This window comes from Chrysemys picta, chromosome 4 (genome assembly GCF_011386835.1).
Source record: "Chrysemys picta bellii isolate R12L10 chromosome 4, ASM1138683v2, whole genome shotgun sequence".
Taxonomy (NCBI): domain Eukaryota; kingdom Metazoa; phylum Chordata; order Testudines; family Emydidae; genus Chrysemys; species Chrysemys picta.
Genome location: NC_088794.1, coordinates 93,757,614 through 93,771,023, shown reverse-complemented (window position 1 = coordinate 93,771,023; position 13,410 = coordinate 93,757,614). Strand labels below are relative to the sequence as shown.

The 13,410-nt window shown below is 48.7% G+C and overlaps 1 protein-coding gene across 5 annotated transcripts in view; it reads left to right on the top strand.

The window, feature by feature from the left end:
- The window catches only part of MAPKBP1 (mitogen-activated protein kinase binding protein 1), a 135,614-nt gene that overhangs the window by 87,684 nt on the left and 34,520 nt on the right, over window positions 1-13,410 (top strand). For 4 of the 5 annotated variants that reach the window (XM_042849465.2, XM_042849469.2, XM_005284660.5 and 1 more), the window contains 11 exons: window positions 1,983-2,120; window positions 2,994-3,176; window positions 3,916-3,933; window positions 4,467-4,627; window positions 7,455-7,644; window positions 8,335-8,481; window positions 9,432-9,616; window positions 9,743-9,834; window positions 10,244-10,369; window positions 12,195-12,265; window positions 12,708-12,829. In XM_042849465.2, the coding sequence (XP_042705399.2) occupies window positions 1,983-2,120; window positions 2,994-3,176; window positions 3,916-3,933; window positions 4,467-4,627; window positions 7,455-7,644; window positions 8,335-8,481; window positions 9,432-9,616; window positions 9,743-9,834; window positions 10,244-10,369; window positions 12,195-12,265; window positions 12,708-12,829 (1,433 nt within the window). The remainder of the gene's footprint in view (window positions 1-1,982; window positions 2,121-2,993; window positions 3,177-3,915; window positions 3,934-4,466; window positions 4,628-7,454; window positions 7,645-8,334; window positions 8,482-9,431; window positions 9,617-9,742; window positions 9,835-10,243; window positions 10,370-12,194; window positions 12,266-12,707; window positions 12,830-13,410) is intronic. The other variant, XM_042849468.2, reaches the window with a different exon arrangement.

Here is a 13,410-nt window from a genome sequence, read left to right as displayed (position 1 = left end):
TGTTCCATTCTATGCATCCGAAGAAGTGGGCTGTAGCCCACGAAAGCTTATGCTCAAATAAATTTGTTAGTCTCTAAGGTGCCACAAGTACGCCTGTTCTTTTTGTGGATACAGACTAACACGGCTGCTACTCTGAAATATATCAGCTAGTGTTTTTGTCCTGCTTCTAATCTTGTAGACAAGTAACTTAACATTAAAACATTGGTGTCCTTGTGGTCATTGAAAATCTAGTGTTCAGTCTTCAAGTTCTTCTCAATGAGGCACACAAAAATAATGATTTGAAGATGGATGTAATGTAGAGTAAGGCTGGGATTTAATGTTGTACCTCAACAATCAAGATTTTTATGGTTTCTGCTCTCCTACTATTATTTATGTTACAGTAGTGCCTAGAGCTTTCCCCCTGACAGCAAGGTCCCATCGTGCCAGGCGCTGTACATTAGAGTCAGTGCCTGCAACAAAGAGCTTACAGTCTAAATGGACAAGACAGACAGGGCAGGAGAAGGGAAGTATTGTTATCCCCATTTTACAAATGGGGAACTGACGCACTGAGAGATTTTTCATAGATTCACAGTTTAAGGCCTGAAGGGACCACTAGATCATCTAGTCTGACCTGTCTATCACAGGCCATTAAATTTCCACTGTTACCTTTGTATTGAGCCCAATGACTTGTTTGACCAGAGCCTAACTTGTGTTTGACTAAAGCGTATCTTCAGAACCCTTGCCCAAAGTCACAGGGGAAATCAGTGGCGGAATTAGGAACTGATCCCTGATCTCCCGAGTCCCAGTGTAGTGCCTTAACCATAAGACGATCATTCCTCAGGCACAGGGTCATAGGAACGGCTGCTGTGATATCCCTGTCTTCCAGTCTGGGAGACTGACCCAGATGTTTGGTCAAGCTGCAGCAACCAAGTGTTGTCTGAGGTGCTCCCTAGTTTCCAAATGGGGAAAGGCCAGAGCAGCCACCCTGATGGTGAGAACAGGGAGGGCTCCAGGTGCATTTGCTGTTTGGGGGGAAGCTGTGCAAGAGGCCCTGGAGTCTGGGCCAAAGAATGCTGCTTTGCTGCTGGTGGCAGAGTCTAGCCTTCTCCACTCTCCTACCCCTCTGACAGTGCTCTGCTGCTGACCTCCAACAAGCCCTCTGGAATGAGACAGCTTCTGAGCTGAGGGCGGGCTAGTTTTGGAGGAAGGAAGGGGGAAATGGGGCTCATGACTTTCTGAGGGAGGAATGAGAAATTGAAATGTTGATCAGAGTGAGTGTCTGGTTGACCACGAAGTAGTGCAGGAAATAGATCAAGAATTTAAACCCATGAGGGAGACGGGAGAGAGGCAAGATCTTTTAATCCTCTCTCTGCTACTAATCCCTGGAAATACCATTCCTGCACCACCTCTTCCCTTGGTTATTTGATGTGCACGAAGGGGAGAATCACCTCAGGTGTAGCTGCTCTGTTTTTTTCCCCTAGGGCTGGACAGAAGCAGCATGTTCACCTCTCCTCTTGCCCTATGACTTCTCTTCCACTCCCCAGGTGGAGAGATTTATGGTATTTCCCTGTGGAAAATACCTACTGCCCATCCCGAGCAGTGCCCCCCCCCCTTGCTGCCCTGGGGCTAAAGAAACTCCAGCCAGTATTGGCCTGCATGTGCTTTCGGTGTTTAGAAAGGGAAGTATGTTTTGTTCTGAGTGCCCTGTGATTATGAAATAGCCAAGGTGCAGATGACCGTGTTGCTGTAGGCACTAGTGACCCGAGAACCATTATGTGGCTGAGACAATGTAGTAGCAGGACTGAATGTAAAAGTGTGATGTCCAAACTGCCAGAGCGCCATAAGTAGTGGAAGGTTTGGCAGATGGTTCATCCTCCCAGCCTGTGTTCAGACAGACTTCGAATCTGTGCCTACCGTACATAACACCTGTAGCTGAAATGAGCCTTCTTATACACAGACTATTGAGCAAGACACCTGAGCTATTGAAACAATTGTCTTTCCAGAAAAACATCGTGGTGGCGGCCAACAAGGTGTCCAGCAAAGTGACAGCAGTGTCATTTTCAGAGGACTGCAGTTACTTCGTCACAGCTGGCAACCGCCACATCAAGTTCTGGTACCTGGATGACAGCAAAACCTCCAAGGTGAGAGCTGGGGACAGGAGAAGTATAAAGAAGAAGCAGTGAGCGGGAGCCTTTGTGGCTTCTATAATGGCATAAGCTAGTTCCACAGTCTGTGGGGAACAGGAATTCCCATTCAGAATTGATCTTCGATTTCCTGTGTGAAGCGGCTTTAGTCTTTGACTGTCTCTCAAGATGTAACCTCCACTGTGCCATTATCCAGTGCCTGTTGTGTCTGGCACCCAAACCCAGGTTTCCTGTATGCCAGTGCAGGTGGTTCATGGATTCTGTGCATGGCAGCCAAATCAGGTTCTGTTGTACCCTGGCATTGGTGCTATTCAACAGCACGTCCATTTCTTCATGGCAATGGTTCTTCGTATATGTGGCTGCCATCTCTGGGCCCCTCACACTGCAGGGACTTGGGGCTCTTTGATTTGGATGTGTGTGACTTGAGATATCGAGGGGCATGTTTCAAAATGTCATGTAGTGGCTTCTATTGCTGCTGTTGGGAGGCCAAAACCCCATGTGCTAGTTTGTCTGTCTGTATTGCAAAGCTGCATCCGCTCAAGGATAGCCTTTCACATTTCACACCATGGATCTTCCATTGACGCTGATATGTCAGTGCAAGTCCGATCTGTTTTGATCATCAGGGAAGACCAGGCATCACTATCCCCCAGGTTTCTTCCTGTGATTGGCTAACTGACCTGTGTCAGCCAATGGCAGACACATAAGTAGCTCTGTCTCATTGATTTGCTGCTGTTGATGGTCCTGCTACATTTTACAAGCAGTGGAGTTGCAGCAAGTGACCCCATCATAGCCTGTCTCTTTAGATCACTCATAACTCTCTCTACTCCAATGTTGAGTTCTCTTTCTCTAACAGGTTATTTTTTTTGGTAGGTGAATGCCACAGTCCCCTTGCTAGGGCGCTCTGGTTTGCTGGGGGAGCTGAGAAACAACTTCTTCACGGATGTGGCCTGCGGAAGGGGTAAAAAAGCAGACAGCACTTTCTGCATCACCTCTTCCGGCCTCCTCTGTGAATTCAATGAAAAGAGGCTGCTTGACAAGTGGGTGGAGCTGAGGGTGAGTTCCAGGTCTTCTCTCCATGTACATCAATGCCCACTGACCTGGGGGGAGGAAGGGGTGGGGACATCCTGAGGCCACAAGCTGCTGCCAGTGAGAGCTCCTGGCATGTGAAGAGAGCTGGAGACTTCTGCTTCTTTATGATTTTTAATGTTTTCCATTAAAGCATGGCACAAAGCAGTGGTGTGTGCTAGGGAAACCAGAGCCTGGGGGCAGAAATGGAGTCTTTTGCTTAAAGGCCAGTTGGGAAAGGGATTTTATGTAGGAGATCCTCTAATTCCTAAAAAGCTTCTGCCCTCAAGGTTCAACATTGTGATGTGTCCTTGTGGCTGTGGGAAGGCTGGATGTGGCTTCCTTTAGGAACCCATAAATGTCACTCCTGAGTTGTCCAGGAGGGGGGATGGGGTAGCAGCAGAGTGTGGGAGGCACTCCATCCCCTCAGGGGTGGCGCAAGCTGCTTCTTCAGTGCCCCCTGCCCTTCTAGAAGCAAAAGTCTCTGCCAGAGTCTCAAGTTCAGCTCTCCCCTTCGGGGTAGTGTATTGTGCTGCTGCAAGACCACCAGCCTGGCCTGTTGGCAAAGATTTTAATATTCAATTAAAGGGAGAAAACCCAAACTGTAAAGCAAAATGGATCCAGGGTATTCACACCAGGGCAAAATCTTTCCATGCTTCCCCAAGTGAAACATGTCTTTTCTTCTTTCCTTTCTGCTCTAAAATATGCCTTTTTCACTCCTGCTCAGAACACAGACAGCTTCACAGTAAGTTAGAATGAAGTGTTTGCCTTGACCTCACCCCATTTCTCCATCATTTTCTGCCATTTGTACAAATCTCAGCAGTGAGCAGAACAATTCCATTTCTTCCACGTTGGCCCCCTCTGTACCAGGAAGCATGCTTATGTACTTGTATGGAGCTAGTTGCAGTGTCCCAATCATGATGATGAACATCTCCCCTCAAGGGTACAAGGTAATCGATGTTCAGGGCCAGATCCCCAGCTGGTGTAGATCCACGTAGCTCCCCTGAAATCTATCGAGCTGCATGAATTTGCACCAGCGAGTGGAACGGGCCCTCGGCGCTGTTTCCTGACTCTGACTGAGCAGACCCTACAGCAGACCTTGGCTTGGATGCTCCTCAGAAAGGAAATCCAGATTTCAGGCTTTTCCTTAAATTGTGTGGCTTCATTTCACTCCACTTCGCTTCTTTCTGATCTTGAGTGCTTCGTGCTCTGTCGTTTACATGGCAGTTTGGAGAGAGAGAGACCCACTCGTCTTGGTTGATTTTGTGTCCTTCTCAGACTACTGTGGCGAACTGTATCTCTGTGAACCATGACTACATCTTCTGTGGCTGCGCTGATGGCACGGTGCGGATTTTTAACCCTTTGAACCTTCACTTCGTCACGACATTGCCGAAGCCGCACTTCTTGGGAATGGACGTTGCCAGCGTCACTGAAGCCAGGTACTATAGGAAGGGTGGTAGGAGACTGGAGAAGCTTGGATGGGCAGAGCAGGTGCAGTAACAATGTGTGATTTGTGATCCTGCCCTTGCCTTGCACCCTAGGGTTTTTCCTCCAGCAAACTTTCCTCTTTACTATAAAGCGGCATTGATAAGAGAAACATAGGCTTTCATGGGAGTTTTGCTTTCCACCAATGTCCTTGGGCACTCAAATCTCCTGCCTGTCCCTCTAGTCTTTATTCCCTCTGTCTTGTGCGTTCTGTTTTCTCCTGTCCCCGTTGCTCCCCTGTCTCCCTCCTGCTGTAAAACTGCCTAAAAGGAGTATCACTTTTTGAAGTGCAGATGTTGGCCTTTGAGCAGACCCTTCCTAAGTAAATTATTTTATGCATGATTATCACTCAGTCTGTGGAGGCTGAAATTGGAGAGAGCTCTTCCCTGCTTGAAATGCGTGAGCACAACCAAATCTTCTGTTGCACTCCTACAGTACTACTCTGAAACAAACATCCACTGGGATCCACCCCGAGGAAAGGGATGTTTCCACAGCCCGTACACTTTTCTTTTCCAGATACATTAGGCACGTTGGCGACTGGCTGTCTAATGAACCGCTCTGACCCACAGTGGGAGGGGTTCATACTGGACATGTAGATGTTGGAATGAATTGTTCCTTTGTCTGTGGTGATGGTGTGTGCCTTTAATTGAAATGTGATTCGCTGCTCATACACTCCCCCTTGGTCTGAAAGCAGAGATGTTTCTGTAATTGGGGATATCAGTTAATGACAGCGTATTGCTGCTTGTGCCCTAGGGAGCCCCTGAGGTGTTGGGGTAGCCCCACTTTATTTTGAGGTCATTGTTTTACATGGATTTTCCCCCACACTGTTGTGTCATTTCTCCTCTCATCAAGACTGGCATGGTCGTGTTCTCCCCTGCGGGCTCTCATTAATCCTCCTTCCTGGGGGGTCCAGCGGGGACACATGTCTGTTTGTGGTGGGGTTTTTGACTCAAACATGCATTTCAATGGAAAGCTGCTGCCCCTCCCCCCGCCCCTCAGTGCCATGCTGCTCTTCTTGTACTCCTATGGAATCCTATGTTGTCTCCTCTACCCAACCATCCTGTAGCAGAGGACAATGGGTGTTTGGGCACCAGCTGCTTTCTGCCCAGAGCATTCAGCTTCTCGTCTTACAAGTGCTCACTAGAGCATTTTAGGACTTTGCAGTAGAAGCAGGGTATATTTTGGCTGGGCAGTTTGATCAAGCGGTTAGTCAGACCTCCTGGACTCCAATCCTAGCTCTACCAGTGACTCCTGGCCTTGCCTAATCACTTTAATCTGTCTGTGCCTCATCTTTTCCACTTGTAAAGATAGGATAGTAGGTGCCCGCCTTTACAAAGGTGTCTGCAGCGTCCACACACTTTGCAAACACTCTTCACAACACCTCTCTGAGAGCAGTATGGGTGAGCTCCATTTTACAGATGGGGAGAATGAGGCACAGATAGGAGAAGCGACTTGCTCAAGGCCAGATAGCAATTCTGTGGTCGTACTCAGAGTAAAACCCAGATCGTTTAACTCCCTGTCTGCTGCTCTAACCACAACATGACAATTTCTGCATTTAAAGGGCATCTCTCTGGTCTCTCCCGCCTTAAATCCGCACTGGGCTCTGGTTCTTAATGAGATCAATGCTAGGTGAGGTTAATTATATCCTCACTTGGGTTTTAGAGCTGAAACTGAGTGGAACCTTTATTTGAGGTTTTGCAATGTTTACAATTTTTTAAATAATTTTTCCTAACTTCAGGCTAAGAACTAAGTGAGCCTGTTTTCATGTGACTTCCAGCCCAATTTTGCAGAGCAAAGAGAGTTGTAAAAATAACCAAACCGCTGCCATCTTGTCTGATGTTAACCATTTGAGGTTCTCTCCTCATTACCTGGCACCCTAACCCTGTAATCCAGCTCCTTCAGTCCCACAACATGGCCCTGGTCTCATAGAAACATGAATATATAGCACTGGAAGGGACCTCCTGGGTCCTCAAGTCCAGTCTCCTGCTGTCACAAGTAACCCAGTCAAATAATCCTGTTCACAAACTCACCAATCTCCATTTTAAAACTAGCGAGGTTGGTTGCCCCCGCTCCTCCTATGGGAAGGTCGTTTCAGAATGTCACTGAAACAGGAAGTCTCCCTGGCACTATAATCTCAGATTGTTTTGCACGGCAGAGTGATGCACCAGGACTCCTCCATTAGGAATTTTACTCCATTTAATTTCAGCTTTTATTTTTCCCTCCGGCAGCTGGGAGACTAGAATATAAGTAGGAGTTCTTGCTGCCTACACTGCTACCTCTAACTCCAGCTGTTTGTGCCTGAGACCTTTCGCTGCCAGCAATACCATTCTCTCCCTTCCTTGCTCCCAGGTGTCTGCACTGGGAAGGACTAGGAGTCCAAAATCTGATGGCTCTCTTGTCTTGTCTATTTCTCAGGTATGCTGCAGAGTGAGAGTCTGAATTGAGCTGTGAATGGAATAGCTGGAGAGTGAAGTAAAGGAAATCAAGCCTTGCAGTCAGTCCTACTGGCCCCTCCACCATAGGAAGTTTAGGCCCCTCTTGGGACTTTTATTTTTTAGTGTGGAAAGAGGCTGCTATACTGGCACAACAGGCAGATTCTCCACCTCACAGATTGTGGTTACTTCCCCAACTACTCACTGTACTCCCACACCATTGTATACTCCTTCCTCTGGTTAGCGCCAAACTCTTCCCTCCCGGAGGATTTTAGCTTCAAGTCTTGTGTCCCCACTCTCACCCCACTGCTACAGAAATTAACCCGACTGTTGTCCTGTCTTTCCACAGCCGTCTCTTCTCTGGTATGGTGGATGCCAAGTATCCAGATACAATTGCCTTGACCTTCGACCCTACCAACCAGTGGCTATCGTGCGTTTACAATGACCACAGCCTGTATGTGTGGGATGTCAAGGACCCGAAGAAAGTGGGCAAGGTTTACTCTGCCTTATACCACTCTTCCTGCGTGTGGAGTGTTGAAGTAAGGACGGGCTAGGAATGGTGTCCACATACTGGGGTGAGGGGCAGTGTAAGATGGGGACTGCCTATATTTCCCAGTAAGGGACTCTGCTTCCAGCCCATGTAGTTAGGGGGGTGTTTGTGAAGAGGAGGTAGGAAACTTCATGGAGTTACTTACACCATGTAAGTGCACAAGTCTCTCATGCCTGGTCAGAAATGGAGGGAAGACAATGTGAAAAGGGAACAGGCAGGGGCTTTTCCTCTGCACTTTTGTATATCTTATTTCTAACCTCTCCTCGTGGATCAAATCTTGAGATAACTCCAGCTGTGTTCCAGTATCAAATGATTGTGGCAACAGTCCAGTGCTGCCCTCTTATGATCTGTGTTTGAACTCTATTAAGTGATGAGGGTTTCTGGCTCTCTCCCCTCCCATTGGGCTAGAAAAAAGCAGAGGGTCTTATTCAAGGGACAATCTATATCCAGGTAACTCCACTCAGCATTTGTTTATTTGGAATGAACATGAAGCTGTGATTTGCCAGCCAGTCTGTGACTGAATTCATTCTAGGTAAGCTGAGTTCCTATTGTTCTCATCTGCCTCCTCTATCAAATAGGTAGAAATCTGGTCTGGCCTTGTTTTGGAACTTGCTTCTGGTAACTAGACTACCAGGCACAATGATGTCTCACTTACGGTTTGTTTGTTACGTGCCTCTAGGTGTATCCTGAAGTGAAGGACAGCAATCAGTCTTGCCTGCCCCCAAGTTCATTCATCACCTGCTCTTCTGATAACACCATCCGTCTGTGGAATACAGAGAGTTCCAACATCCATGGCACAGCTCTGCACCGGAACATCCTCAGCAATGTAAGACCCCAGACTCTGCAGTGGCCTTTGGTTCCCTCCTTCCTCTTACACACGAGTGTCCTCTTTAGGGCCCACAGGTCACATAAGGGGCGATGTGTGTCTGGGAAGTTACTCGGACCTGGGGAAATGTAGGGGCAGACCAACTGCAAAGATAAATAATAGCATTTTGTAAGAGTCTTAGGACTTCATATTCCAGAACAGATCAATGTTTCACCAACACTGGTCTCTTCCAGAGGGTCTCATCCCAGATGCTTCAGAAGACAGTGTAACTGTTTCTCTCTGAGATCCCAGCTCTGTAATGCTTCCAATTGTCAGGGTTGATAAAAGGGTGTTCTATGGAAATTGGGCATCTCGATTCAGAACCATTTGACTCTCATTTCCTCACTATGTATAAACAGTGATGTTAAAGTAGAAGAAACTCATGCAGTACAATGGTTGGTTCAAGCAATTTGCTTCTGTACCAGTTATGTGACCTAAGGGAGCTGCTACACCAGCCAACTCTCCAGCTCCCTTTCTGAGCAATCTGCACTCCATGTAACAGACTCCTGCCTATTTTGCAATAGAGATTCCTGATGTCTTGGCTCATCTCATGTTATCACTAAAGAACACTCGAAGTCGTTTCCACCACAACCCATTCTAGTACTGTCTAGCCCTCAGGTGTCTATCGGTGACACAGGAAATGCAGCTTGTTCCCAGCACCAAGGCTGCTTGCTTTGTCCAACTCCTGTAGAAGGGCCATAGTATGACGTTGCTGTGCTGACTCCCCCCTCCACTTATCTCTCCCCCCTCATTACTGAGTGGCTTGCTGCTGTGGGCTTCACTCCCAGATGGGACACATTGCCTATTACTGCCACTGAAAGGAATGCATTGGCCATCGCTCCAGTTTCATGAGGAGTCTGCCTTCCGCTGCTTCACTTCGATACTTCACTGGTCCCTTCTCTCTTTCCAAGGACCTGATGAAAATCATCTATGTGGATGACAACACTCAGGCCCTGCTGGACACTGATTACAATTCTGGCGGGAGCGCAGACAAGGCTGACATCCAGGCCTTGGACACGAAGGTGGGGATTCGCACACTGTGTGTGAGCCCCAACGGAGAGCACCTGGCCTCGGGGGACAGGATAGGCACTCTCAGGTAACCCCAGGGCTTCTGGAGGAGAGTTAGGATGGGGTCGGGTTGGGGATGGGCATAGTTTGTGTCTCTCATTTTTCACTCTGTGGTTCCACTTTCACACTGAAATCCTTCTGTGTCCTATTTCAGGATCCATGAGTTGCAGTCCCTAAGGGAAATGCTGAAGGTGGAAGCCCATGACTCTGAGATCCTCTGCCTGGAGTACTCCAAATCTGACACAGGTAAGATAGGGCAGAGCCTTTATTTCCATTGATTATTTGTGCACCCCTTATGATGTACTGGCTTGTGTACATGTTGCTAAATGACTCCATTCTGACCATCATGTGTAACAACCCCCTACTGATGACCTCTGTTAGCTCGCAGAGTAGAGGCTTGTCGCATTGCAAAAACGGTCGTAAGTTTGAAGCAGACTTCCTCATCTTGCTGTTGTATGAATGCAGGTAGACACAGATCATTACTTCCCCTATCACAGTTGGAAAGCCCGGGGACATTTCCTTGTGCACATCTGTTTACTTGCACTAATCTATGATGATCTTCTGTAGCCTAACTTGAGAGGATGCTTAAAACCATGACCAAAGGAGCAGATTACTTCTCAGTGAAGGTTTCACCCTCTTGTAAAATCTTTGGTAGGGTTGAAGCTCCTGGCATCAGCCAGTCGGGACAGACTGATCCACGTCTTGGATGCTGGGAAGGAGTACAGCCTGCAGCAGACGCTAGATGAGCATTCATCTTCCATCACAGCTGTGAAGTTTGCAGGTAAGAGATCCTGTACTCCCCTCTGTTCTGGCAGGAGTGAGAGCCCAACAGCAGCAGGAATACTGCTCCTCTCACATTACAGCTGTGAAGTTCGCAGGTAGATATGTTTAACCTTTTAATCATTTGGACAGATCAGGCCACCTTTTCCTCCCCTTCCATAACTAGAAAGGTCAGAATCACCTTATCCTTTCCCTCCATATTTCTTTGGAGAGTCACATTCTCTAATGATTTTTTTTTTTTTGTAATAAACCCATCTCAAATGCCTACATCTCACTCCTGTTCTCCCGGCTGAGAGAGACTGGGTTGAGGGTCTCTTCAAAATGTAGCAGTGCCAGCATTAATTGGCTTAGAAAATAGGGCAGGTGGTCACTGTGGGGGAATAGAGTGCCTCACACTGCTCAGCAGCAGAACATTGTGCCTTCACAGCTCTCCTAGTTACTGACGGCTGGAGGAGTGGCAGGCAGGGACTGAAAATTGTACTTGAGTCTCTCAGATGGCAGGGCAGTGCAGTGCACTAACCTATGACCACCATGTCATCCCTGTGGCCAGGTTCGACCCGGGTGCGTGTGGGTGCAGTTTCATTGATGCTGAAGTTATGTCCATTTTCTACCAGTACTGAATGTAACCTCTTTAACTAAATTTGGAAAGATTGTCATTTTCTTCACACTGAGCGGGAAGCAAATTCTAGGCTCTACAGTTGGTTTCTAAGGAGGTTATTTTTTGGCAGTGCAGGAAAGTCTGGTCTTTCAAAGGCAGAAATGGGAGTGGCAATAAGAAAGACCCCGTAAGTTGGATTGGTCAGTTAGTGCAGCATATGTTTATGGCAGGGGTGGGCAAACTTTTTGGCCTGAGGGCCACATCGGGTTCCCAAACTGTATGGAGGGCCGGGTAGGGAAGGCTGTGCCTCCCCAAACAGCCTGGCCCCTGCCCCGTATCCGCCCCCTCCGGGCACCCCCAACCCCTAACCGTCCCTCCTGGGGCCCCACCCCCTAATCAACCACCCTGCTCCCTGTCCCCTGACTGCCCCGACCCCTATCCACAACCCTGACAGGCCCCCCGAGGCTTCCACGCCTATCCAACCGCCTGCCCCCCCCCCGAACCTCTGCCTCATCCAACTGCTCCCTGTCCCCTGACTGCCCCCCCAGGACCCTCTGCCCCTTATCTAACCCCCCCACTCCCTGCCCCCTTACCATGCCGCTCAGAGCCTGGCCGGAGCCAGCCATGCTGCCGTGCTGCCCGGCAGGAGCTCCCAGCCCAGCTGCCCAGAGCACTGGCGGCATGGCTAGCTGAGGCTGCGGGGAAAGGGGGACAGCAGGGGAGGGAGCTGGGGGCTAGCCTCCCTGGCCGGGAGCTCAAGGGCCGGGCAGGACGGTCCCATGGGCCGGATGTGGCCCGCAGGCCATAGTTTGCCCACCTCTGGTTTATGAGCTGTTCTCAGCTCATCAGCAGCGCAGAGCTACCTTTTCCACCCACATCAGGAGGGAGCGTTGTGGTATCCAGAGAATAAGGGCACTACAATGATGTTAAAGTGTTGAGGGACATTGCAGAATCAAATATCTACCTGCTGCGTGATGGGTCTGCTTGCTCACTGAGGCCTATGTGGAATTCATTGTGGGTGCCTTCTGGGCTAGTGGTGGTGGAGACTGTTCCTTCTCTAGGAAAGAGAAAGCTTCTGCAGTTCTGTGCGCCATCCTGCAGGGCTGATTTACAGGAGCAGGGGGCAGGTATAGGCAAGTAGGAATGGGTAAATAGAACATAATCTCCTCCATTGCTTGTTGGGTTCCTATTCATTTACTGACCCCTTTCTATTTTTTCTCTCTTCCAGCCAACGATGGGAAGGTGCGAATGATCAGCTGTGGAGCGGATAAGAGTGTCTATTTCCGCACTGCACAGAAGGTAACTTATTTATAGCCATCATATGCTTTTCTATAACCTCTGCACCGAGCAGCTCCTTCAAGGAATGGTGTGGGAGCAGTGTTTGTTGCTATTCCAGTCCCAGCCTCTCCCAATGTGACAATGTAGGAGATTGTTAAATGTGCTAGCCACAAGGAAGTGCACAGGTGCTCCAGTCCCAGCTTCTCTTAGCAGCAGTCACTGTAGGGAATGGTTAGGGAACCCGTTCCTCTTCCCAGCAGAAGTCATCGTAGGGAATGGTGCAAGAGCATTGGCTGTGGGAATAACTTCAATGCACCTCCAATCACCGCCTCTCCCAGCAGGAGTCCCTGTCGGGTGTGGTTTGCTTGTGCGGGCTAGCTGCTTGGGAGGAAGTCATGCACATTTAAAAGATTATGACTGGTTAACTTCTTGGCTTTCACTAATTTTTAACCCCTGTGCTCAGACGGGCGAAGGGGTCCGGTTTACCCGGACACACCACGTCGTTAGGAAGACCACTTTGTATGACATGGATGTTGACCCCAGCTGGAAATATGCTGCTATTGGCTGTCAAGACCGTAACATCAGGTTGGTTCATATGTGGTTGGATTTTGGTGCGCTCCCAGGAGCTGGGCAGTGATAGGTGGTCTGGGTTGCACTGCTGCTTAAATGGAAGCTCTGCTCCCCTACCCCTAAATATAACTTGCCTCTTAATGAATGGGCCACAGCCATAGGTACTGGACTAGGGGTGCTGGGATGCTGCTGCACCCCCTGGCTTGAAGTGGTTTCCATCATATACTACAGGGTTTACAGTTTTGGTTCAATAGCTCTCAGCACCTCCCCCCCCCACACACCCCTCCGCCCCGGACAAATTGTTCCAGCACCCCTAGCCACAGCTATCTTACTGCTGGGACAGCTGAGTAGAGTTTGGTTAGTGCCACTCATAATATATGGCCAATAGCTCTCATTAAGTGCTGGGAGGTTCATTTCCCTCTCTTCTGATTGCTCCATACTCTTCACTTTACCAGTATGAGAATCAAGAAAGAGTGTTAATTCAAACCCAGGTCTTTGACTTGATACTGAATAATGTGATCTTTGGGCCACCATGCTAGCTCCCAGGCTGTTTCTTTAACCATTTAAATGATTATGAGCTTTATGAATTATGGCCA